The 27,929-nt window shown below is 40.3% G+C and overlaps 2 protein-coding genes across 4 annotated transcripts; one reads left to right on the forward strand and one right to left on the reverse strand.

Moving 5' to 3' along the window:
- Positions 1-4,068: 4,068 nt before the first annotated feature.
- On the forward strand, positions 4,069-10,135 carry wdr92 (WD repeat domain 92). Its single transcript, XM_037783301.1, has 8 exons — positions 4,069-4,394; positions 6,177-6,277; positions 6,488-6,618; positions 6,710-6,811; positions 6,982-7,097; positions 7,677-7,811; positions 9,127-9,224; positions 9,356-10,135. The coding sequence occupies exons 1-8, from the start codon at positions 4,209-4,211 to the stop codon at positions 9,561-9,563; spliced, it is 1,077 nt and encodes a 358-aa protein (XP_037639229.1). The 5' UTR covers positions 4,069-4,208; the 3' UTR covers positions 9,564-10,135.
- Positions 10,136-10,986: 851 nt separating this feature from the next.
- LOC119496193 lies at positions 10,987-26,570 on the reverse strand. 3 transcript variants are annotated; one of them, XM_037783318.1, is made up of 20 exons: positions 26,309-26,566; positions 24,568-24,775; positions 24,051-24,217; positions 23,644-23,774; positions 22,579-22,745; positions 21,052-21,137; positions 20,625-20,705; positions 19,873-19,987; positions 17,184-17,359; positions 16,798-17,019; positions 16,035-16,240; positions 15,440-15,562; positions 14,819-14,956; positions 14,466-14,715; positions 14,088-14,289; positions 13,652-13,907; positions 12,941-13,068; positions 12,206-12,360; positions 11,769-11,991; positions 10,987-11,157 (listed from the first exon to the last, which is right to left on the reverse strand). In XM_037783318.1, exons 1-20 carry the CDS (start codon positions 26,465-26,467, stop codon positions 11,015-11,017), a joined length of 3,336 nt encoding a protein of 1,111 aa, XP_037639246.1. In that variant the 5' UTR covers positions 26,468-26,566; the 3' UTR covers positions 10,987-11,014. The 3 variants fall into 3 exon arrangements, with proteins under 3 accessions (XP_037639246.1, XP_037639247.1, XP_037639248.1); XM_037783319.1 differs by lacking the exon at positions 20,625-20,705; XM_037783320.1 differs by lacking the exons at positions 10,987-11,157; positions 11,769-11,991 and having other exon boundaries at positions 12,227-12,360; positions 12,936-13,068; positions 26,309-26,570.
- Positions 26,571-27,929: the final 1,359 nt, after the last annotated feature.

The raw sequence follows: 27,929 nt of genomic DNA on the forward strand, positions 1-27,929 counted from the left end.
GGAGGACTAGTGATGACAGGAGGACTAGTGATGACAGGAGGACTAGTGATGACAGGAGGACTAGTGATGACAGGAGGACTAGTGATGACAGGAGGACTAGTGATGGCAGGAGGACTAGTGATGGATCAGGAGGACTAGTGATGACAGGAGGACTAGTGATGACAGGAGGACTAGTGATGGCAGGAGGACTAGTGATGACAGGAGGACTAGTGATGACAGGAGGACTAGTGATGACAGGAGGACTAGTGATGGATCAGGAGGACTAGTGATGGATCAGGAGGACTAGTGATGACAGGAGGACTAGTGATGACAGGAGGACTAGTGATGGATCAGGAGGACTAGTGATGGCAGGAGGACTAGTGATGGATCAGGAGGACTAGTGATGACAGGAGGACTAGTGATGGCAGGAGGACTAGTGATGACAGGAGGACTAGTGATGGCAGGAGGACTAGTGATGACAGGAGGACTAGTGATGACAGGAGGACTAGTGATGACAGGAGGACTAGTGATGGCAGGAGGACTAGTGATGGATCAGGAGGACTAGTGATGACAGGAGGACTAGTGATGGCAGGAGGACTAGTGATGACAGGAGGACTAGTGATGACAGGAGGACTAGTGATGACAGGAGGACTAGTGATGGATCAGGAGGACTAGTGATGGATCAGGAGGACTAGTGATGACAGGAGGACTAGTGATGACAGGAGGACTAGTGATGACAGGAGGACTAGTGATGACAGGAGGACTAGTGATGGCAGGAGGACTAGTGATGACAGGAGGACTAGTGATGGCAGGAGGACTAGTGATGGATCAGGAGGACTAGTGATGGCAGGAGGACTAGTGATGGCAGGAGGACTAGTGATGACAGGAGGACTAGTGATGGATCAGGAGGACTAGTGATGGCAGGAGGACTAGTGATGGCAGGAGGACTAGTGATGACAGGAGGACTAGTGATGGCAGGAGGACTAGTGATGGCAGGAGGACTAGTGATGGCAGGAGGACTAGTGATGGATCAGGAGGACTAGTGATGGCAGGAGGACTAGTGATGGCAGGAGGACTAGTGATGACAGGAGGACTAGTGATGGATCAGGAGGACTAGTGATGGCAGGAGGACTAGTGATGGCAGGAGGACTAGTGATGACAGGAGGACTAGTGATGGATCAGGAGGACTAGTGATGGCAGGAGGACTAGTGATGACAGGAGGACTAGTGATGGCAGGAGGACTAGTGATGGATCAGGAAGACTAGTGATGGCAGGAGGACTAGTGATGGCAGGAGGACTAGTGATGACAGGAGGACTAGTGATGGATCAGGAGGACTAGTGATGGATCAGGAGGACTAGTGATGGATCAGGAGGACTAGTGATGGATCAGGAGGACTAGTGATGACAGGAGGACTAGTGATGGCAGGAGGACTAGTGATGGATCAGGAGGACTAGTGATGGATCAGGAGGACTAGTGATGACAGGAGGACTAGTGATGACAGGAGGACTAGTGATGGATCAGGAGGACTAGTGATGACAGGAGGACTAGTGATGGATCAGGAGGACTAGTGATGGATCAGGAGGACTAGTGATGGATCAGGAGGACTAGTGATGACAGGAGGACTAGTGATGGATCAGGAGGACTAGTGATGGCAGGAGGACTAGTGATGGATCAGGAGGACTAGTGATGGATCAGGAGGACTAGTGATGACAGGAGGACTAGTGATGGCAGGAGGACTAGTGATGACAGGAGGACTAGTGATGGATCAGGAGGACTAGTGATGACAGGAGGACTAGTGATGGATCAGGAGGACTAGTGATGACAGGAGGACTAGTGATGGATCAGGAGGACTAGTGATGGATCAGGAGGACTAGTGATAACAGGAGGACTAGTGATGGATCAGGAGGACTAGTGATGGATCAGGAGGACTAGTGATGACAGGAGGACTAGTGATGGCAGGAGGACTAGTGATGACAGGAGGACTAGTGATGGCAGGAGGACTAGTGATGACAGGAGGACTAGTGATGGATCAGGAGGACTAGTGATGGATCAGGAGGACTAGTGATGGATCAGGAGGACTAGTGATGACAGGAGGACTAGTGATGGATCAGGAGGACTAGTGATGACAGGAGGACTAGTGATGGCAGGAGGACTAGTGATGGATCAGGAGGACTAGTGATAACAGGAGGACTAGTGATGGATCAGGAGGACTAGTGATGACAGGAGGACTAGTGATGGCAGGAGGACTAGTGATGGCAGGAGGACTAGTGATGACAGGAGGACTAGTGATGGATCAGGAGGACTAATGATGGATCAGGAGGACTAGTGATGGATCAGGAGGACTAGTGATGACAGGAGGACTAGTGATGGATCAGGAGGACTAGTGATGGCAGGAGGACTAGTGATGGATCAGGAGGACTAGTGATGACAGGAGGACTAGTGATGGATCAGGAGGACTAGTGATGGCAGGAGGACTAGTGATGGATCAGGAGGACTGGTGATGGCAGGAGGACTAGTGATGGATCAGGAGGACTGGTGATGGCAGGAGGACTAGTGATGACAGGAGGACTAGTGATGGATCAGGAGGACTAGTGATGGCAGGAGGACTAGTGATGGCAGGAGGACTAGTGATGGATCAGGAGGACTAGTGATGGCAGGAGGACTAGTGATGGCAGGAGGACTAGTGATGGATCAGGAGGACTGGTGATGGCAGGAGGACTAGTGATGGATCAGGAGGACTGGTGATGGCAGGAGGACTAGTGATGACAGGAGGACTAGTGATGGATCAGGAGGACTAATGATGGATCAGGAGGACTAGTGATGGATCAGGAGGACTGGTGATGGCAGGAGGACTGGGAGGACTGGGATCATCAGCAAACTGGGAGGCTTTTTTTTAAAAAAAAATTTTTTAATTGAGAAATTGACATTACAATATGGCATCGTACAGAACAGTCCACAACTGCAAGGGAACAGACAAGCCTGGAAATTGGCATACAGTGCATAAGTGTGGATGAAGAGAGAGAAAAAACAACAAAAACAAAAGTAAGGGAATGTGGGAATAGTGCTAATAGTGTTAGGGGTTCTCTGTAAGGTATCCAGAGGAATCACCTTTTACAGTCACTAAGGAAGGCAAAACATCAGGACTTTTCATTGTCAGGTCTATTGGGGGACACAGCAGATAACATATACTGTGAAATTATTCAGTTTTTAAGAGAAACTGATTGAGTTAAACCAGAGGTCAGCAACCTTTATTATCAAAAGAGACAGTTTAGGCGAACAAAAAAAATGTCTGGATCAGCAAAACATTTGATCATTGTGATGAAGGTAACACAGTTTATAGTCTAAGTATATAGTATATAAGTCTAATGCAATGAGGGCCAAAGAGACAATGTGCTGCAGAGTATTAGGGCCACATTGAGGGAAACAAAATCGGAGATTTCCAGAATAAAGTCATAACTTTACGAGAAAAAAGTCATAATATTACGAGAATAAAGTCATAACTTTATGAGAAAAAAGTCATAATATTACGAGAATAAAGTCATAACTTTATGAGAAAAAAGTCATAATATTACGAGAATAAAGTCATAACTTTACGAGAAAAAAAGTCGTAAAACTACGAGAGTAAAGTCATAACTTTACGAGAAAAAAAATTAAATAACACGTAAAATTACTACTTTATAATATTATTACTTTATTCTCATAATACTATGACTTTATTCTCGTAATATTACGACTTTTTCTCAAAATCTCAAATTAATTTTTTTCCTCAATGTGGCCCTAATACTCCGTCGTCCCGTCAGACCATAGACCTACAACAATGATACATAAAAATGAAAATGTAAACAAAAAACAGTTAATCATTTCCATTTCTATAAATCCACAGGGAGCCACTGGAGAGGAGCTAAAGAGACTCAGGTTGCTAAGAGACCCCTGAGTTAAACGAATCTAGAGTTTTCATCATTATTATTATTTTTTTGTATTATTATGTTTTTGTATTATTATTTTATTTTATTTTTTAATTTTGTTTCTGCACAATCTATTGCTCCTCACTCCAGTCCAGTAGGTGGCGGTAATGCATCCACAAGCTGGTTGGCCAATAAACACCAACGAAGAAGAAGCAGCAGCTACATTATACGCGTTTTCTCCACACTTCTCACCACAGACTTCAGTACTTTGCGTTTATTAGACAAATTCAACCTTTTACACATCATCTTACCAAACAGCAAACATGTCCTCGCCTCTAGCAAAGCCTCAGATGATCGCCCACATCCAGAAGAGTGTGAACTACACGGTGTTTGACAGTAAATGGATCCCCTGCAGCGCCAAGTTCGTCTGTCTGGGAAACTTCCCGAGAGGAACCGGAGTCCTGCAGATCTACGAGATGCAGCACGGAGAGGCTCAGCTGGTCAAGGAGGTACACAACACATGTTACTACTGTTTGATCTTGTTTTTATTCAGAAATACATCATGTAAAGAGGCTTATCTCTGGGTTAGCTAACCTTAGCTCATCTAAAGGTATTGCTAGGTTACTGTCTCCATAGCAACAATCAACATGAAGACAGCCAGTGACCTCTATTATTAGTCACCTGTCCTTAATAAAGCACCAATTAACAGCACATGGAGCTCAGAGGTTGCTAACAATGAGCATGTTCTTCAATGCACAGACTCAGCAGGCCTATGCTGGTCATTTTAAAGGTCCCATATTATAAGAAAGTGAGATTTTCATGTTTTTTTTATGATAAAGCAGGCTTAAGTCCTATATTTATACTGTGAAAGTATCAAAACACTCAATCCACAGGGAAATACACACAGCCCGTATTCAGAAACTCTGCATTTGAAACAAGCTGTCAGCATTTCTGCCCATTTGTGATGTCACAAATATACAATATTTAGACCCTTGACATCATTTTAAACGTAAACATTCTAAATGTGTCCCAGTTTATTCCTGGTTGCAGTGTATGTGAATGACATCAGCTGACAGGAAGTACACATGGACCCAAGCTGTTGCCCAGCAATGCAATTCTGTCAAAATACGCCAAAACGGAGCGTTTCAGACGGAGGGTGAATACAGGCATATTCAGGCTGACAGTATGAGGAAAATAAAGATATTTTTGAACATTACAGCATGTAAACATGTTCTAGTAGAAATATAAAATACAAGTATGAACCTGAAAATTAGCATGATATGGGACCTTTAAGTATTTTATTTATGGATATGGGAGACAAAACAATCCAAGGGATAAATATTTAACATGTGAACACCTACTTTCAACATGATGTCATAGAAAACAGGACATACAATCACACATGACATGTACAGAATCCCTAAATCAATAAGCAAGAAAACCTAAGACATCCTGCAAATGAAAAACAACAGAAATAAACTTAAAAACCCTAGTATCTTCCCTTTCTTCACAACCATAAAAAGTCTTCACAAAACCATTAAAAGCACCAACATGGAAGCACAAAAAGCATTCACTATTCAATAAAACAACATAACAAATCACAATAGGATTTAATTGTATAATAATAGTATAAAAATAATTTCAGCTTTGTACTGGCAACAGGCCCTCCTTCTTGAATTCGTTACCTCCTACATGCGTTCTGGTAGCGTACATCTAGAACATAACAAATGATGTTATTTTGCATCATTCAGTTAAATGTCAGTGTGGGACTAGTACATTTATCTGCCACCACTGAAGGCAAATGTTACTTACTACACAACAGAAAAAAAAAAGGCAATGAGTGTAGCACGACTAATAAAGAAGGGCCTTTGAGCGTCAAACTGGCAACATGTTCTTAAGGGTACAGTATATACTGTATGTTATGGACATCTAGCAGACATCAAGGTACAGCTGAATGAGAGTCTACATAAGAAAATGCTCACTTCATGAGTGTAGAGAAGCTTGGAAGGGTTCAGAAGCTTACTTTAGTGAAGAAATATAAGACCTTGCAGTAGACCCTGGTCTGGACTAATCAAGCTCAGTTACTGGGTCAAAGTTTGATTATATCTGAGTAATTTCAATTTAATAAACTGTCACAGACATTTCTCGTTTCTCTTATACGTATCTAGACTTAACAAACTGCTCAAGGTTGAACCAAAAATTCGTATATGGTGTTATTTCCTTACTGCTTTCTCACTGCTTGTTGCATTGTCCCATTCTTGGAGCTAAACAAAACCTCTCATGTGTTTCAGGTAGAGAAACCTAAACCCATAAAGTGTGGGACGTTTGGGGCCACTTCTCTGCAACAAAGACACATGGCAACTGGGGATTTTGATGGAAATCTCAATATATGGTATTTTGTCCACATCCACTTATGTCACACCATCTATGTAAAATGAAAGCTGTTTGATTTCCAAAGGCTCAATTGGACAATTCTAATTGGCTTCTTAGTTATATTCAATATTTTTTAAGATGAATTGCTGTCTGGCTGAATTGAAAATGAGGTCACACTGATGCTGAAGTCTACTGGTTCCTTCAGTGCAGATGTTTCTGTTGTCCACAGGAATCTGGAGATGCCTGAAGTGCCAGTGTACACTGTGAAGGCCCACAAAGAGATAGTGAATGGTATTGATGCCGTTGGCGGCCTGGGGATTGGTGATGGCGCACCTGAGATAGTCACTGGAAGCAGAGACGGTAAGAGCAATAAGAAAGTTTAATGTAGTCTACAATTAAAACCTTTTCAAAGAACGGAAAGAAGTCAGCTAGAATGTTAAATTCCTTACAGGGACAGTAAAGGTGTGGGATCCCAGACAGAAGGATTCGCCTGTAGCCAACATGGAGCCCATGGAAGGAGAAACCAAGAGGGACTGCTGGACTGTTGCATTTGGTGCGTGAAATATAAGTTTTCAGCTTTTGAAAGTACAACAACTGTTAGATAATCGTGGTGGTTTTAGAAATGCAACCAGTCCGGATTCAGACACCTGCTTTCCAAGTACACATGGAAGTGTTCCTGTACCATCATGAATGAAAGGATTGTTCATTCCCCTCTCATTACAGGTCACGCCTTCAACGATCAGGACCGCTGTGTGTGTGCTGGCTACGACAACGGGGACATCAAACTCTTTGACCTGCGGAATATGTCTCTACGGTGGGAAACCAACATTAAAAATGGGGTGAGGTGAACACTTGTGTTGAAATGGTAAAACATAAAAAAACATCTGCTAATACGTAGTGTGGCCGCCCCTGCGGCAGGTGATCTTTGTGATGTTGATGCAGGAAAAGATTTTCCTCTTGATTTCTTTAGTCGTGTAGACAGTGTGGCACCACAGCAAGGAAATTACAACCATGTCTGAAAAGAAATGGGAGTGATTCAGTCGTCCCGGCACTGAAACACAAAGAGCAGTACTCATATTTCAAACTGATGTTTTTATTAAGATAATCTGTCCAAACATACATTATTTCTTTTGCAACCTGCACTTGACTCATAATGTAGACACAAACAGGGACAGAGCTGATGAATGACTTCCCAGTTAGACTGTACATACAGTATAACCACAGGGGACGCCTGAGGTGAATGCATGATTCCGCCACATATAAAGCACTGCACAGTCTTCATCATCTCGTGAATGTAGGTGATCCCACCAGGGGTCGTTATGTCCATTTCAACACTAGAAACAATAGTTTGCGTTGGAGCCGTGCCATGTGATAAATGTTCAGGAAGTCACTGTTATTTCTTCTCACGTCATGACCAGGTATGCTGCGTGGAGTTCGACAGGAAAGACATCAACATGAACAAGCTGGTCGCCACCTCACTGGAGGGAAATTTCCACGTCTTTGACATGCGGACCCAACACCCGACCAAGGGCTTCGCCTCGGTTTCCGAAAAGGTAATTGACCTGGGTGGAGAGAGCCAGACGGATGTTTGGCTCCCAGGTACGGGAAAAATGTCAAAAGGGTTATTATCGTTATTATTATTTTTACATTTGTACGGTACGGAGGGAAATGGGGGCACACGTCGTTACGACCGCTTTCACAGCTGGAAGTGTTTGGGGGTTGTGTTTGTCTAATATTCTCTGTGGCTTTGTGACACCGGCCAAAAATGACACTGGGGCCGGTAAGGAGAGAGACGTTTGGCCTTTTGTGGGAAAATGCTAGAAAAACACACTTAAACCTGCGTTAGTGCAGCGCGGCCCGGCGCGCCAACTGTTTACTAGGTGTGAGAGATCAGAGGCCTCGGCTCTCTAAATATTTGTCCAGTCCTTCTGAGCGATCAACAGTTGGCACATCAGTGTCTCCAACTATGATTCACACGGTTCCACCAGATATTTCAGTGAAGTCTAACACGAAGTTTGGGATTTTATATTATGATAAAACACATCTCAGAACTGTATATGGAAGTGGCCAGTGGATTCTGAAGGCACTATTTGTTATGTTTTTGTTAGTTTGTTAAGTAGATTATTGTCTTTTCCATGTCTGTGTATTTATATGTTGCATCACCATATTGTTTCAGTGGTTTCAATGAACTCATTAATACTGTTCCGAGTAATTTCTGAAGGTGTCCTGCATGTGTAAAGGCTAAGTAACGGCTTTCCACATTGCAGTTTGGGGAAGGTGTGGGCAAGGGAAAGAGGCCTGATAGCAGAGATCACACCAGGGATAAAAATTATTGTATTAATGACATAACTTTAAGCAGACTTTAGAATTTAATTCAATACAACAGTAAGGCCACAATGTTTGACCCTCAGCAGATTTTCTTTAGTCTGTAATCAAGTGAAAATAAGAATTGTTGTTTTTGTTACCTTAGAATGAGCCATTTATGTTTACATAGCGGGTCCTCTTCATGGAGCCAATTTATAGCTCAGATATTCTCAGAGCTAAACTAACTCTGTCTTCTGCTCCACTAGCTCACTTGTTTGCTCACACACATTCGCTGCTGCTCTCTCTCTTTTGCTTCACCACTCACTTCCCACGTACACACACACTGGCTCTGCTATTCTCCAAATGACCTACGCTCCACCATAGTTCTTCTACACGCTTAGCACACGGGAGAGGTTTCAGTCTGCAACCTCATCGCTAGATGTCGCTAAATCCTGCACACTGTTCCCTTAAAGTGGTTTAGAGGTTCCCTACTCAGGTTAACCGTGTCTTGAAAGGTGCTAGGAATTAATTTTGCCATTACTAATGTAATTTTCTTTATTTTAGGCTCATAAGTCGACCATCTGGCAGGTGAAACATCTGCCTCAAAACAGAGACATCTTTATGACTGCAGGGGGAGCGGGCAACTTACATCTATGGAAATAGTAAGTAATTAGTTTTTACAATGTTCCATTTCAAGATACACAAGTACTCATCATGATGGTTGATTCATAAGAATCAAGTTTCCGTCTTTACTATAAACTAATCTATGAAATATTTCTGATGTCATTTCCAGCGAGTATCCCGCTCAGAGAAGCAAGATGGACTCAGACGACATGGACGTGGGCGTAGCTGGCTCCGTCAACCTCTTACAGAACGCCACTCTGTCCACTCAGCCCATCGCCAGCCTGGACTGGAGCCCCGACAAGGAGGGCCTGTGTGTGTGTTCGGGCTTCGACCAGACTGTCCGCGTGCTCATTGTCACCAAACTCAACTTGGTGTGAAGAAGTAGACCACAACAAAGACTGATGGTCAAGATCTGCGCAGCCTGATACGAGATGAGACACGACCGCAAAGATGCACCAACGGTGTGTTGATCACTGCCTTTTTTGTGAGGCTTCATTGTCTTTTATCAGACGACAACAATTTCCTACTGCAGATCTTGGCAGCTGTCCATCTAGATTTTGATACTCATCTTTTTATTATTCCCAGAAAACCATTTGACTCAAATGAACTTGGAGATCCTTTGTTGCAGTTTTGTCTGTTAAATACTAAATATCTAAGAAATGTGCAGTGCTTGGCTGAACCCTGCATGAAATGTTTTCCTGTAGAGCAGAGAAATAACCCTGTAACACAGTGATTTCCCGTACTATCAAAAAAGCCAAGTCATAAGGTTTAATTTCTTTATCTGCTTCCGTTTTTGTCAGATGCTCACTGAAACACCTGTCTTTTGTTGCACTATTGGTGGATGTTGTTGTACTCCAGTTTTTGTCTATTGTTAAAGAGATTGTATGTAAGTTTTTACACGTCTTTTAATTGCTTTTTATCTCCAATGTGTGAACAGGTTGTAACCTAACCTAAAAAAAATGAGACCTTCTGCGACTTTCTGGGTTTCCTCTCTCAGCCTGTAGACTGCTTTTAATGTGAAGAATGCGGGCCGTTTTTTTTCCGTAAAAACCCAACGGATGTGACGTCATGTGTGCTCACAAGTGCCTTTATTTTCAGCTCTGCTTCAGGGCTAACAGTGTCCAACTGATGCCAACAAACAACCAGCCCCCACCACAACTCAGACTCCAACACACACTCCACGGAAGCACAAAAAACAAAGTTATATCTGGTGATGCCCGTCTTGCAAAACAGGAATGTGACCGACGTCGGGGGGGGGGGGATACTAGGCCGGGCCTTTGACTCATGGAGGAAGCTTGGTTAGGTTTTGCGTATCAAAACAGACCCCGAGCTGGCAAACGTCCTATTGGACAGGGAAGCTATCATTACTGCCAAGCAGGTGAACTATATAGTGATATTGTGGTTTTAGCTGTCAGTCACATTCAGTCCCGTGTGTGTCGCCTCACCGTTTTGACCGTTGCTCACTCACATCTACGCAGTGCGCACACAAGCGCGAGCAAGAGGACTCTGTCTTAACGGCCACAGGTGTCACTGTTCACAAGCAATTTCTGATTCTTAAGTAGAGCCCATTTAAAATTGTCACTTTTGATATGCCATTTTTATTGAGAAATTAAATGTGCCTTTGGAGAAAAAACAGTTTCTCAGTGCCCTCTGTCTAATATGAATGGCTTATTTATAACATCAATGTGCAAGTAAAGTCAAGAGGATTACTATATCTATGGACACAGAGAGCTTCTTTATCGGCAACATCAATCTTTTTGGTAAACAGTAAGCAACACTTGAGGATTCAAAAAGATAAATAGAGGTATTTGTTAAAGGGTTACAGGTTTTATCGGATCCAGCATCTGAACCTGAAGAAGTCCTGCAGGTCCTGATCATCCTCCTGTCTGTCATGGATCTTGGCATAGACGCTCATCAGCAGCTTGGTCATGGACTTTGCATCCAAGATGTCGATGTATTTCTCTATGCAACCTACGAACACAACCACAGGTTACTACATCAACATTACTTTACTTTACATAAAATAGAAATTAATATATATAAAATTAAGAGTTTCATTTCAAAATGTCTGTCCTGTTTTTTGAAGTGTGTTTTAATTTTGTGTTTTATTTGATTAAATATCTCATGTGAGACTTTATGCAATAATACACTGAGTCGGCCGTAATCTGACATCATGCTGCATGTATGAACTCTAGCTGGCCATAAATGTTATTCATCTCTATAAATAGTATGTCCTGGCATTTCACATGGGCTTGGATGTATGATTTCAATACAAAACTGTATTTAAACAACACATTTTTTAATTAATTAATTTAGTTTTTAATGTTTTGATTATCATGACCAAAAGAATTCATGATAATAATATTATCATGATATCTACAGAAAATTTGAAAAAAAAAATTCTATGTCAAATTCATCTTTAACTTTGTTTATTGTGCATTATGTCTCTTTCTTGGCAAATAAATTACACATAAAACACGAGTGTAGGGAGGTTGAGAGTCTGTCACCATAACTGTATATATTAAATGATTTAAGAGGCACCCCTAGTCTACAGCATTTATAATCATAGTAAAAGTAATCACTTAGGCCCATGACTTTGCCGTATGCTTCGAGGCTGGGGCCCAGCTGAGGATGGTCGTACAGCTCCAGCGTCATCAGCATGCGGACGATCTCTCCTGTGATGAAGGCATCGTCGAAGTTTTGCTCGGCCACGGGCTTCAGAGGGAACCTGCAGTACACCTCCACTGCAGCCTGAGGGTCCGACGGCTCCAGCAGCTGCACGAGCTCAACGTAGGCATCGTGGACCTAGACAGTCAGTTAATAACGTCTTACATCGATTGAAGGAAATCCATCTGCCAACTGCTTGTAAATCTTTATAAATGACTATTTTACTCACAACTTTTGAACGTTGCAAGAAGACTGGTGATGTTATTTTATTTTATTTTAGAACCTTTGTAAGCTGCATTATAAAAAAATTGAGGAAGTGCCCGAAATCTAAACATAGCAGATAACCACTGACCCCTGGTGCCATGGAGATGACCTCTTGGTAGAGTTGCTTTGCCTGGTCCTGGGTGTCTGCAGAGCGGGAGAGTGCCCGGGCCAGACCCAGCCGTGAGATATGAGACCTGCAGTTCACCGGACTGGACTTGCTCGCTCTGTCTTCCACAGCAGTCACTGAATACACACAGAAAGTATAACTGGCTCCTTTAACCAAACCAGGAAGAAAAACACGCTAAAAGATGTCTCATATATGACATTTCACAATGACATAATTGTGATTTTATTTTTTTTATTTCATACTTGACCTGTTTAATGTTTACGTGGCAAAAAAAGTGTAAGAAAAGTTGCTGCACCTGAAACAGTGCGAGGTTTGATGATGCAATGTGACACATCATCTACATTTCAACAGTTATCAATTCAATTGTGAATTTAATATATAGTGATATTTGTTTTTCTCAAATCATGAAGACTTTGAGGAAGAAAAGTTTTCACCCATCTATATCAGTGGGCTACCTCAGAGTCTGAAAAGTGAAGCCAATGCTAAAGTGCCTTAAACTTGCATTCTTTCTAATACCCAGCAGGGGGTGACTCCTCTGGTTGCTAAAAGAATGGCCAAAATGGCGACGGCCAAAATGCCGAACTCGAGGCTTCAAAATTGTAGTCCACAAACCAATGGGTGACGTAACAGTGACTATGTCCACTTCTTCTTCTATGGTCTATGCATGTCACTCTCAATGCTTCTGTCACGCCTTACCTGCCGCTGTCTCAACAGTCTCGGGGCAACAGTCCTGTTTAGACTTGTCGGTGGGGAGCTGGGGTTTAGTACTGTTGTTGGAAGCTTTAGCTGATCTATCTGATTTGGCTGCTGCTCCAGCTCTCCCCCTATAGGAGAGAACATATAATACATAAGCTCTGAGAGACAGAGTTTTAGTTTAGATAATGCATACACACACACACACACACACACACACACACACATACACATTCTCAATCACAATCACATAGATATCACACAAAAATCAAACCATCTGCCGGGTCAGGTTACCGTTTTATATCATATTGATGTGAAAATCTTTGGGTTTTAAAGTGACAAATCAAGACATTTAAAGACATCACCTTGGACTTTGAGAAACTGGGATGGACATTTATCACTATTTTCTGATATTTTATAGACCAAACGTTTAATGGATTAATAGAGAAAATTAATCGCTAATAAAAATAATCGTTAGTTGCAGCCCTACTTCCTTGATTCAAAGAATTCACTTTTCATACAGCTTCTACAGGGAAACAGTGAAGCTACCCAGGTTGACAAACAGTAAAAGACTGTACTTGACTTGAATATGAAGCAGGGTAGAACTGACTGAAGTAAGCATCCACAGGAAATATTCTGTGAATAAATAAATGCGAACAAACATCCACAGACAACCACATAACAGGTCGGCCAAACGCTACCAGTGTGACTCACCTGGCTGCAGGGGTTTTGGCTGGAGGCTGAGCAGCTTTCCCTCCCTTGATGGGTGCTGGAGGGGGAGGAGCAGGAGCTTTGGATACAGCTGCTGCCACACACGACCGCAACTGACCAGGCCCTCCTCTGCCCCCCTTAGCGCCTCTCTTGGCCACACTGGTGTCAGAGGGCCCCTTCACTCCTGCTGGCTGGGTGGTGGACTGCTGGGAAGGTTTCTCGTTTTCAACCTCCTGCCGGTCCTGCCACCACCGTTGTTCTGAGCAAACAGGGGTTGGTTAATATGGGCGCCTGTCATAACTGTTTAATGTAAAGTGTTTGTTTGACAGCAGGGACACATTTATCAATTGGGAGTTGCTGAGGTTACCATATAGATAGCCATGTCATAAATCCAATGCCCTGCATGCAAAAGACAGTATAGCACACTATGCAGACTCACTGCTCAGCTGTTCAGGTGGCTCTCTGCTCTGAGTCTTGTGTTCCAGCTCAATGCTGGCCTGGAAGCTGAGGCAGGCACCAGTTATGGCTTCCTTTGACATGTCTGAATTTGAGTTGTTGTCATATTGAGCCAGCTGTGCCAGACCCAGGAGACACAGGGCGTGGCTGTCCCGCGGTGTGGTCACCACTGCTAGCTGGCATGCCTGTACACAGCGGCACGAGCGATAGGTACAAGTCTGATTTCCTTGTCACACTAGGCACTTATGGACATCAATATATGGATGATATGGTGCTCTCAAAGTACTGGCAGAGTTATGTGGTTTTGTCAACTTTCCAAAAGAGCAAACTAAAACAGACTGTTGAAACTGAACTCTCCTACCCTCTCCTGCATGTCCAGCAGCTCCTGACAGGGGGCGATGGAGGTGAGGCGTATGAGAGCCGTGAGGGCCTGGCATCTCTTCGCCACCAGGGACTGCCTCTCGATGCCAGGCCTGGCTTGGCGCTCACCCTGCTGGATCAGCCTCTGCAGCAGGGCAAACTGAGCATCCAGGAGCACCCACTCCAGCTGCCCCTCCGCCTCGCCATGAGACACACACCGACACAGACTCTGGGCAGCCAGCACCGCTACACTGAAGCATTCCAGCACAGAGACAAGCAGAAACAGGGTTTTTATGCACTTATTAAACTGGGTCATACTCATGTGAATGTTGAGACTTTTCCTTAGTAACGTACGTGTGATAGACCTGCTCTGCACTCATATCCATCCCAGACAGCGTGTTTCTCTGCTGCAGCTGGCCCAGAGTGAGAAGACCTCGCAGGAACTGTGTGTTGAAGCTTGAGATTGGGTCTGATGGATCCTGCTCCACCCAGCTGTAGAGATGAAAAAGTGTGGTGACCATGATGAACTTACATACAAGCAAAACAAACAAATCCAAGGCAACGGCAGGAGCTCCTTGATTATAAATCCCAAATCAATTTGTTCAAGAATCAGATCTCTAAATCTTCACCCAAACTTTCTCCACTTCAAATTCAGATTTTTTGTGTTTTGTGTGTTTTGCCCAAGTTTAAATTGTCTGGCTCCAGTGACTGACAAAGATGGTGGTTAGTGGAAAACCCAAATCTAGACTTTAAAATGTGCCTTTCTTAAAAAAGGTATGTACAGTACAGGTGATAGCATAGTCAATGTTAATGTGTTTCTGCAGACTGTGACGGCCTACTCTCCCTCCTGCAGGCTTCAACAGAACATCCTGGTATATTACGGATACCGCCATGACCTCACACTCTCTCAATCTCTCGCTGAATGCATCCACCTCCAACTCCACCATGCACACACAGACACAGACAAATGCAAACCTCGCGCTGCAGCGCTGCCTGACAAAGTGCTCCATTCCCTGTTGTAAGAACAGAGCGGCCTCCTTTTCCGTGTCCTCGGAGGCTTTCTCCTCCTGCTGCAGCAGAGCCAGTCCCGTGAAGAATCTGAGAACATGAACGCAACACAGGGGGAGATGTTGAAGAGCTCTGACTCTGTAGCTTTAGATCACATTTACCCTGTGGAACTGCCAGGTCGCGTATCACACGTGTAACTCCTGTTTTTCTGCATGATCATATGATATTGTGTAGGAGTTACAGTATAGCGAACATTTGAAGAGCAGGTTGCTTTTATGTAATAGTGACACAGAAAAGGATATGCATGCTTTCACCTCTTTATACTCTATTCCTGCTTTAGCAACAAGTCAGTACTTGAGCTCCATTGAACAAAAGGTTGCTTTTAGGTTTCAAACAGGAACTGAAATACATGATTGTGTACAAATATTGAGTTTGGAATCAATTTCAAGATTGATAGCTGAAAGTTTTCTATGAATTATTCATAGTCAGTATTATAACTATTACAGCTACTGACACAATACAAGTTCTGCTTCTACTACCAACAATACTTGTATGACCTGACCTGAGAGGAGGATGTAGCGGGCGCAGTGCCAGGCCGCTCTGGAGGTGCTGCAGGGCTTCCCTGCTCCTCCCCGGCAGCAGCAGCAGCAGCCTTCCTACGTGGAGGCTGTACTCCCAGCTGTCAGGACTCAGAGACCAGGCGTCCAGGTACTTCATCAGGGCCTGGTGGACACAGCCCTCCTGATCCCGAACAGCTGCACCGCTATCCTGCAACAAGAAAGGAGGGAGTTTGACAAGCTACATAAGAATCTAGTGCTAACAATTATTTTCATTGTCAATTATTTTGTCATTAATCGATCAGTTGTATGGTCTATAAAATGTCCGAAAATGGTGAAAAGTGGTTCCCAGTAAGCTGTGACAGTGAACCAGCATGCACAACAGCAGGGACCTGGAACTGCAAATCTAAATGGAATATAGTTTTTATTAATGTTATTGATTACACCTGTTCTTTTACTACTGTGACAGGTCAAACTGACTGCTATGAAAAAAAACACCTAACATAAAACAGTGTATTTATTCCACTATTTAAGGTTCAGGTGTTTTGAACATTGCTTACAAAAGGGGTTGCACATCTGTACATCCTATCAGGCCAGTCATAAGTCATACAGCAGGTTTCCTGGTGTGTTTTGATGTGCAAGGGGGACAGATCTATCTATCTATCTAACCATTCAAATCCCTCTTTGACATTTACTTTTTAGGCATTTCACTGATGCTCCTAATTAGAGCAAGTGAAGTAAACTTAAAGCAACTCATGGCACAGCTACCTTGCCAGATTTCTTGGAGAACCAGATGTAGAGTGTCTGAACATAGTCTGCTTTGCCGGACTGTCCCTGCTCTTTGAGCTGCTGATACTCTTTATCCAAAGCCTGCAGCTGATTCTCCACCGTGGGCGTGCCAAGGAAACCGTGGAGCTTGCACACGGCCAGGATGTCATCCTGCCGTGCTGCTGATTTGGCATCGCTTAATTCACCTCTGTTTTTGTCAGTCTGGAGGTGAATAGATGAAAAGGTGAGAGGTTGAGTTGATTTCAGCTGCTGTAAGAAACATTTTACTACTTCCAGGTCAATTCACTCAGTTAGGAACCTTCCTAAGCAAAAGAAACTATTCGGCCGCAGCCCTTGTCTTTCCACAGAACATTTCCTGACTCTACCTTCCTCTGGAGGCCGTACATCGCTGTAGCGTAGTGCTGCTCCTCCAGAACGAGACCCAGCAGGAAGTGGAGTCTGGCTTCTCTGGAGCGGAGTGTGATAGCTGATGCATAGTGGACAGCAGCCTGCTTTAGGCTATTCAGGCAATCCTGGCCATCCTCATACTGAAAAATATCCCCTGTGGAAATGTGAGAAGCAAATAATGTGGTATATAATATGCACACATCAGACAACAAAACCAGAGAGTATTTGCCTATACTACATATATATATATACATATCATTTGCATCAATATAGAGCTGAAAAACAACAGTTCACAGTGGCCGTATTACCTGCTTTGTATTACAGGCAACACCAGGTTTACGTTTTGATTTACTTTAAATAATAAAAACCTTTATACTGTATAGTTTATCATGCCTGTCATGGATTAAATGTAACTGACATAAAAAACTAAGAGCCCATTGTGACATTAGAGATGAGTTAGCTAAGTTAGCTTACACTACTTTGTTATTTGCTTTATTGGTTTGAGAATGAGGCTTATTAAGCCTTGTGGATCCAATTTTCGAATTTTGTGGACTGCAATGGAAGCCGGACGGGGAGGTTTTGTTCCAAAAAACTACACACTGGGAAGCCGGCAACAAACTATTGAGTATTTAGTATTGATATGTTGATCATTTTATATTATTAGGGCTGTTCTTGACCACAGAAATTCTTAGTCGACTAACACTCATACGATTTTATCGACTAATCGATTAGTTGATTTAATCGACAGATCTGTGAAACTGAGTTTCTCCACAAAGAATCACACAAAAGCACCACTTTAAATCTGGTGTTTACCAGAGATGAGCTCATAAGTGTCTTGAAAATAAGTCATTTGGCGTGAAAAAAGCATAAAAAACGACTAATCAACTAAAGAAATCTCAGTCAGCTAAGACCAAAACGACTAAAACTAATCGACTGCACTTTTAACTGTATGAAAATGTAAGAATGTGTCTGCCACAAAAAACCCAGAATCATTTATGATACAAAGATCTAATACAAAAGAACAAATAATTAGATGACCAACTAAATTAGGCGACAGAAACCAAATGACAGGTGCTGTGAATGAAAAGGTTTTACTTTCATTTCAGTAATATTGATTGTCAGTTTCATTCCCATGTTACGCTCTCATGAAAAAGTTTAAACTCTTCCCCTACTGTTTGAAACTGTGTTTCTGTTTCATTCAAGCACAAACACTTCACAGTACACTGCATAAAGAGGAATAAAAGGATCCCATTTGGCCGCCTTCTCTCTTTCGCTTACGAGTGATTGCACTTTGCATGAAATATTCAGAGAGTGCAGCTTCCCTTGGCAAGAGCGCCCTTTATCTGTCAGACTGCACTGATGTCACAGCCTTTATATTCCAGAGAATATTACAAAACATCTCCAACAAACCCGAATCTGTAGCTGCTGCTGTTTTAAAATTCACTTTCGCCAATCGTTTCAAAGATTTCTTTATCTAATATATATATTCGATTTTAAAAAAGTCCACTCATCTAATGAAAATGTCTTTGCACATATAGCATGCACCTATTGTGTATATATAGTATATGCAGTATACAGTCTCTTAATATTAAAAATGAGAGCTCCAATATTGATCTTTGTGTTTTGCACAACACAAGAGGTCAGACTGAACTACACTTCATTGTCCTCCATGTAGCTCGATCCGGTACAAGTGAACAAACTTGTTTATATTTTAAGAGGTCAGCGGTTTCTATCGCTCCCTATCTCACACCATTCACCCCCATTCTCTCTCTCTCTCTCTCTCTCTCTCTCTCTAGTGTGACTTTTCTGTTCAGGTCCAATGACTTTCATTCAGTCATCTGGGATCAGTCTCCAATGTCACTTCTCATCAAACAATTAGCGAGGCACAAGTGAGCTGAGAAACTATGAGCAGTAACTTGAGTGCCTGGCACGTCAGATGGAGGAGGAAGCTCCAAGGCTAACCGCTAACTAGCCCATTTTCATGTATTTTTTAATGACTGAAGCTGAGCTGCTGTGCCGAGGCACGACAAGGAAAATGACTCTTCTGTCCACTGGCCAGGGGAGCATTTCAATACTCACCAGACTGTTTTGTTATTTAAATACAATACAAAAGAAACTGTTAAAGTGAGGGTAATTTAGACAGACTAACCTGCATTTTAGTGCAGATATGGTAATATGGAGTATGATAGCTACAGAGAATTTATATTTCTACATATATTGATCTTTATATTGATCACATGATGTGACATTTTTGATTGTGGGATATGTGTTTGTGTGTGTGATTGTTTGGAGCATTTGATGCAAGGCGGATTTCTGTTGTTAGTTTAGTTAGTTAGAAACTTTATTGTCCACAATGTGGAAAAATTGTCTTTGGCTTCACCACAGTCAACATGAGTTACAAATAAGATGAGAGCAAGAATCAGTAAAAACATTGGAGTAGCTTCGCGGTCAATCAAAGTTTTATCTTGTTTTAACTTTTCGTATAAAATTGTAGGGAGTGAGACGGTTATTGGAATCAGGGGGTGGTATCAAATATTTTAGTAGGAGGAAATATGGTTTATCACTCTTTACAAGTTGCCAATAGACTTTGACTTTGACATTGATTACTTGACTTCCCTTTCATTTCTGATCCTACACTCTTGGTCTGGGGTGTGCTGCTGTACATACCTGGTTTTGGCTGACATTGCCGGTAGAACTTCAGGTGATCCTGGGCCGAGGCACACAGTTTATCCACATCTTCTTCTCCTTCTGTCATCTGCAGTCTTTTCTCCCAGTTACGCACCTGAAGTAGACAGAGAAAACAATGAAGTGCAACACGCCAAGCAGTAAAGCAAAAAAGATTATCTCATATTATTAAGTGGTATTAAACAAACTTTCAAGGGGAGAAAAGTTTTCTAAAGACTATTGTTGATTTAAATTTGATCATCATAGTTCACCCACTTTTATTTATCATCTTTGTTTCTGTACTATGTGTGTCAATATGTAACACAATGAAAGACGTGAGAATGTGAACTTTTTTGAACTAGCACCTGATGTCCTTTATTTACTTCCCAAATTTTAAGATGTTTTTATGATGCTCATGATGTATGTTATATTATGTGCTGTCATATATGGTTGTCCATGTTTTCTTGATAGTCTTTAATGCTCTTTGTGCAAAGCAAAGTCCCCTCAGGGCAATACAGGTTTAATTCATATAACAGTATCAGTATCACAAGGACAAAAACAATGATTTTGACTGTCTGAATTGGATCTTTACTCTGCAAAATGGGAATAACTTTTAAAATGTAGGATTAAACAAACAACAATTAGGGAAAATAAAGCTAAATAAGCCTTAAAAAGAATCATCTTCATGTTCTAAGGTAATGTAGTTTAATTTTATGCTTGTATACTGATAATGTAAAGTAAAACAGATTTATTACCTCCAAAGTGTGTTCAGTCTCGATCTCCAAACAACTGGATGATGCAAAGTGCTTCTTATACCAATCAGTCTCTGTAACATCCTGAAAATGAGCACAAAAGAGACGTGTTTACCTGATTCAATCAATAAAAAATCAAAGCTTTCAACTGCATTGACCTGGTGTGTCTATTTGATATAAAGAGATGGGTTCTTTATAAGTCGAGGTATGGTAACAATTAATTAAATGCAAAAAAACACTGACACATCTCTGCATCCCTACCTCACGTGCACTTTTATCCACCCACAAACACAAGATACTTTTACTGTGGAAGTTAAACCAGCACTTAGTCACTGTGAAGGGAGCGCTGCTGATTGTAAATAAAGGATGAGCGGAGTCGAGGTCGATAGCAGTGATTCTGGCAGAGCGCAGTTTAATCTTTCATTCTGACCTTTGCATCTAGGTCCCCTGTGGGCTTGTGTGGACAGTCCAGACAGTGTGACCCCAGCTCAGACAGTTTCATCACACTGTCACATCCTTTAAAAGAACATCAAAGACACAATATATCACACACTAGAGAAGGGTAGTACATAGTGTTGTCCTCCACTACTGACACGTTTAATAGAATAGTCCACTTAAAGCTTCAGTGGGTAACACGTTATTGGCATCATTGGGCAAAAATTCCATAATAACCTTTCAGCATATTGCAAGTTCAGAGAGAGAGCATTCCTATTGGCTGTGCTCTGGCTGGTGGGCGGTGCTTGGTATTTCCTCAACAGATCTTAACACGGCTTCCGGGTGACAAACTATCATTTTACAGTTAAACAGTAGACTACAAGATGATTCTGAAAACATTTGAGGGGATAAATAGGCATTATAGTAACAGAATATTGATTCATATTTGATCAGCGCTGCCTAGTTTGACCGTTTGGTCGGAGTCCGCGAGTGATTGACAGCCGGCTCTCATAGACGGCAGCTGGACGGCAGACTCCAGATCAGCTCTGATTGGTTGTTTTCTACCGGTCTGTGAAATCTTGCAGATGCCATTACGAGCACCGGAGGACACCAGAGGAACATGCTTTTTTTTTAGATTACCTGTCTTATGCACTACTGTCAGGATATAGTGACCATTTTATAAAAATATATTTTTTTAATCATATATGCTCCATTTCTACCCACTGCAGCTTTAAATGACACATCTGTGACCAGTTTAAACAAGTGATTGTGTCTTTTTATACAGAATGAATTGAACTGTCAATTTAATTAACACACCTCAACAAAGAATTGCTTTTTAAGTTCTTTCAAATTGAGTTTTAACAAATGCATTTAACTACTGTTGTAAACAAGTCTATTACGTGTTGTTCTGGTGGCACTTTCTGTACTGTAAAATCAATTAGAAAGAGGTCTCGGTTGTCCAGAAATCAATTAGTCGTCTGACTAAGCAGGCGAAAGCTCAAAGGAGGCCTGATGTAAAATGCAGCCTAGATACACGAGGTCTTAGTTAAGTAATAATATCCCCCTCATTAAAGTAACATAATAGTTGTCTACAGTAACATCTTGTTACATGATAGTACAGGGAGTGTAATCAGGACTGTTGAGAGGTAAGGGAAGAGTGTACCTACTCGCACGTTAACGATGTAGTTATATAAGCTTGTCTTAGAGGTAGAGCTGCTGCAGAGGCAGAAAAATAATTCAACTGATCAAGAAAAATCTCAATGGTGGAGTCAAAGCATCAGGTGCAGGTTAACAACATGGTCGAAGAGGAACCATGAAATGGCAATGATTTCTTTTTTACTATTTGATCAATGTGAAATTCGTGGCCTTGGGAGGTTAGCAAGCTATTACCTTCCTCCTCTCTATACCACTTGCTTTTCTTTTTTTATTTCACTACTCACTGACCTTTAACATGACCAGTAAGAGCTCTGCCTCCACAGCAGCTCACAACATCTCTTTGAGGAGCTAAGACTCCAAACTTCACCTCTGTAAGTAAAGAAACACTTGACCAGAGCAGCCGACATCCTCCTGTCAAGGTCCAGTTCAACAACCCTCCAGCCGTCTCCCAGAGGACAATCGCTAAGTGGGTCGACTTTTGATCTTCGTGCCAGCATCTCGATATAAGGCCTCGAGAAGATGTGCTTTGGGTCACTGCAAATCCACAGGAGAACCAGTTAGATCTGGACATAGTATGTGCATAGTTTATGCTACATCTCAAGTATAATATATAACAAGAATATTGGCGAGGTATATAATTAGTCCAGCAGAGAGACTGAGTGGGATTGGTGAGGTGAGTGTCTTGAGTGAACCAGACACTGTGGATGTCCTCCTTGCATTACTTTTAAAGCAGTGAGATTACATTAATTCAAGTTTTTCTCTTTATCGTCATGCTAAAATCAACTGTAGATCCACATTTGAAGCTGATATTTTAAAAGTGTCTTCATTTTTTTTTTTTAACCCCTGATGAGTTTGCACCCTTTTATAAATTAGAATATAATAAACTAAAAAAAGAATACTACCTTATTAATCTCTAGTGATAAATTTGCAATTCCTAAATTAGGGAATTAGAAAAAGACAAACTGAGACTCTGCATCCAATACCGATTGCTGGTTTAATGTATTTTACTTTAATCAATTGTACATTTTTTATTTTACTATTACATCAACCCTAAAGTACTTGTTTTAGCCATTTATCATTTAGAAAAATATTGTTGCCTGTTGGGCTTTTCTGGACAATATTTGTTATTGTTTTGTGTTGTTAACTGACTTCCAGTAATAAATATAAACATACATTTGCAAAAAGCAGCATATTTGTCCACTCACATGTTGATAAGAGTATTAAATACTTGACAAATCTCCCTTTAAGGTACATTTTGAACAACTAAAAAAATGTGCGATTAATCGCGATTAACTATGGAAAATCATGAGATTAATCGCAATTAAATTATTTTATCGATTGACAGTCCTAATACGAATATAATAAAGGAGATAACCACTGTTACAACTGCTAATATCTTCTCATATTTAGTGTCTTCCTAGTCAAGTCTTACCTGTGGTTGATAGATACGGGTCTATAAAAAGCAGTCAGAGATACTGGACATTCATATTCCAGCTGCTGCTTCCCATCAGTGAAGGTCACAGCCATGGGAATTAGCTCTCGAGTCACCAACAGTGTGTACACCTGACAGAGTCAGAGGGACGGCAGGTTTAGTGCCAACACAGCAGTATGAAACCTAAAATGACCCGAACAAACTCTACTCTAAAAATCTGACTTATATGCTATTATTTAGGAACATGGAGCAACTAAGAGTTTGTGAGAAGCTTTAAAATGCAACATTACTTTCCTGGTAGGTAATTAGGGGAACAGCAAAGCTATGAAGGTGTATATGTTCTGAAATATAATGTCAACAATTTAGTGTGGCACATAAAGCCGTCCTCTACTCATGTCTCGTCCTACCTGTGAATTACTGCCATCTGCTGAACAGACTGAGACCTCCACCACAGTGTCTCCAAAATTCAGAGGGACTGGCTGTGAGCGATCTCCCTGATTCACTGTCACTTTTATGGTTCTGTCTGGCACCGTTGGAAGCAGGGTCAGAGCATTACAATGAAAGGGAACAAAACCTGCAGAAAAACAGTTTACAGTGAGAGAGATAAATAAACACACAAATAAACCCTAAGCACCTTATATGGAAATTTTACCAACTGATTCTCCTGTCCTGACACAGAAAACACATTGTATATACCCCTATAATATAATAAACATATGTATTACCATATTTCTGCAAGTAAATTAACTAATAAATTAAATGAATTAATATATATTACTGTACATTTTTTACATTTTTCAAATCTGTTTGTGTTGCAAATAAATATATTGTTAATTAATGTGAAATAATGTCTCAATAACTTTAACACAACTGGCTTACAGAAACACATACTGTGTCATAGTGTTAGGTGAAGTCTGTACTCACTATCATATTCATATATGTTGGTGCAAAATGCAGGATGAAGTGGAATATCTCCTTCCAAAACCAGATTACTGAGTTCTGCAATCTTTGCAGACAGCCTTGTGATTTCCACACAGTATTTCTTTATGGTGCCATCCTCAGCTACCACCTCAATTTCTACTCTGTTTAACCCAACATTCAGGTTAATAGTGCTGGAACCGTCACCAAAGAGCTGAAATATAAAGAAAAACAGGGTTAAATTTTATGTTTAGTCTTACTAGATTAACCTTAATCCCAACTGGGGTCCTCGTAGACACCAGAGGTCTACTTTTTGTCATATCACAGGTGCTTTATTCTATCATTCCAATTTTTCATGACTTCAATCAATTTGTGCCTGGAGACTTCATATCATTGTTTCCTGTTTCTAACGTAATTAGTGCTTTTTTAAAGTACCAATGTATGGGGTCCTGGGCGACAACCAGTCAAAAGCACCCATTACGCCTATGCAGTTTTAATAGATGGAACTATTTGTTGATATCATAGGGGCACTCTGTCAGTCATTTTGAAGGAGACAGACACAGATGCAGCGGACAGATTTCCTTATGTGTCTATTTTCGTTTTACACAATGCACATGCAAATTAACTGTAACTTTCAAGACTTACGCTCTAAACTTATGCTAAATTTTGGTGAGGAAAAACAGTCATGGCCATTTTCAAAGGGGTCCCTTGACCTCTGACTTCAAGATATGTGAATGAAAATGGGTTCTATGGGTACCCACGAGACTCCCCTTTACAGACATGCCCACTTTATGATAATCACATGCAGTTTGGGGCAAGTCATAGTCAAGTCAGCACACTGATACACTGACAGCTGTTGTTGCCTGTTGGGCTGCAGTTTGTTATGATTTGAGCATATTTGTTATGCTAAATGCAGTACCTGTGAGGGTTTCTGGGCAATATTTGTCATTGTTTTGTGTTTTTAATTGATTTACAATAATAAATATATACATTTGAATAAAGCAGCATATTTGTACACTCCCATGTTTAAAAGAGCATTAAATACTTGACAAATCTCCCTTTAAGGTACATTTTGAACAAAAATGTGCAATTAATCGTGATTAACTATGGACAATCATGAGATTAATTGCAATTAAATAATTGTATTGATTGACAGTCCTTATATGAATATGATAATCATCCCATCAGTGAAGGTAACAGCCATGGGAATTATCTCTCGAGTCACTAACAAGAATAATAATAATCTTATTTTTCTTCAGAGGACATTAATTAAATAACGAATAATTTCAAATATGTAAATCAAGGCATCAAGTGTTCGACAATTTATTTTTCTTATGCTTTTCATTGTATGTAAATACTTCTTGTTTCTGACTGTCCACTTGTTGGTATGATCATTCTCTTTTTCTTTATTTTTTCTTTAATTTTTTTTGTATTCTACAAAAAAAAATAAATAAACAAATTAACAAAAAATTCAATAAAATAATGTTTTGAGAAGTTAACATCTTTATTTTCTATTTTTTTTGTATTCTACATAAAAAAAATAAAAAAATAAAAAATGAAATAAAATAATGTTTTGAGAAGTTAACATTTTGCTATGATGGTTGTTAGAAGCACAAAGGTGCATTCACACATATCAAAGAGTAATCAAAATAAAGCAAACACAAATATATATCTTATAAATAAATATAAGTTGGTAGGATGTGGGTTAACCAGTTAAAAACAACTTAGAGGACAGTAAGTTACTCACAATCCTGTGTGAAGCTCCACAGTCACTAGTGATGATGTCCAGAGTCACTGTGTTGACATCACTCTCCACTGTCACTCTGTAGTCAGTAACCTGGGCTGTGAACTCTGGATGGAGCTTCACTCCAGAGACTGACAGCTTCTCCAAATCACAGTTGTCCATGTCTCAAAGCCTCTTTCACGGCTGCTTTACTTGTGTTCAACTACACCAGTATGTGTCCGGTCCAAGTCCTAAACGAAACACACTTAGCACTGACGCCTCTGGTTACCAGGGTGACGCCTCTGGTTACCGTGGTAACGTCAACACCTGCCTTCAGACAGGCTAATAAATTAGCTGATGCTAACCCAGTTGTTAGCATTAAACTCATCTTCTCTGAGTTTAAGCACGAATATCTGTCAAAAAGTAAAGTTAGTTGACTTAACTTTAGACATTAACATTAACTTTAGACATACTGCATTTTAGCTTTTTTTCAAGAAAGGTTTCGACATATTATACAATTAGTTTTTTTCATGACATTTTTTGACATATTATACTTCGACTTGTTTTCAAGAAATTTTTCGACATAATATGCTATGAATTTTTTATCATGAAATGTTTCGACATATGATGCAATGAATTCATGTCGAAACATTTATTGAAAAAAAGTCAAAGTATAGTATTTCAAAGTTATAGTATAACAATTTGAATTTTTTTTGAAAAAAAGTCATACTAAATTGTATGTCGAAAGATTTCCTGAAAAAAATTAATTGTATAATATTTCGAAAAATTTCTTGAAAAAAATTAATTGTATAATATTTGGAACCATTTCTTGAAAAAGGTCAAAGTTTAGCATTTTGAATTTTTTTTTGAAAAAAAGTTATACTATATTGTATGTCGAAAAATTTCATGAAAAAAAATCATTGTATAATATTTCGAAAAATGTCTTGAAAAAAATGAATTGTATAATATTTCGAAAAACTTTTTTAAAAAAAGTCAAAGTATAGCATTTTGAATTTTTTTTGAAAAAAAGTCATACTATGTTGTACGTCGAAAAATTCCATGAAAAAAATTAATTGTATAATATTTCGAAAAATTTCATGAAAAAAAATAATTGTATAATATTTCGAAAGATTTCTTGAAAAAAATAATTGTATAATATTTCGAAACATTTCTTGAAAAAAGTCAAAATATAGCATTTTGAATTTTTTTTTGAAAAAAAGTCATACTATGTTGTACGTCGAAAAATTCCATGAAAAAAATTAATTGTATAATATTTCGAAAAATTTCTTGAAAAGAATAATTGTATAATATTTCGAAACATTTCTTGAAAAAAGTCAAAATATAGCATTTTGAATTTTTTTTTGAAAAAAAGTCATACGATATTGTATGTCAAAAAATTTCATGAAAAAAATAAATTGTATAATATTTCGAAAAAATTCTTGAAAAAAAATAATTGTATAATATTTCGAAACATTTCTTGAAAAAAGTAATTGTATAATATTTCGAAACATTTCTTGAAAAAAGTCAAAATATAGCATTTTGAATTTTTTTTTGAAAAAAAGTCATACTATATTGTATGTCGAAAAATTTCTTGAAAAAAATTAATTGTATAATATTTCGAAAAAATTCTTGGAAAAAAGTAATT

Source organism: Sebastes umbrosus, chromosome 10 (assembly GCF_015220745.1).
Source record: "Sebastes umbrosus isolate fSebUmb1 chromosome 10, fSebUmb1.pri, whole genome shotgun sequence".
Taxonomy (NCBI): domain Eukaryota; kingdom Metazoa; phylum Chordata; class Actinopteri; order Perciformes; family Sebastidae; genus Sebastes; species Sebastes umbrosus.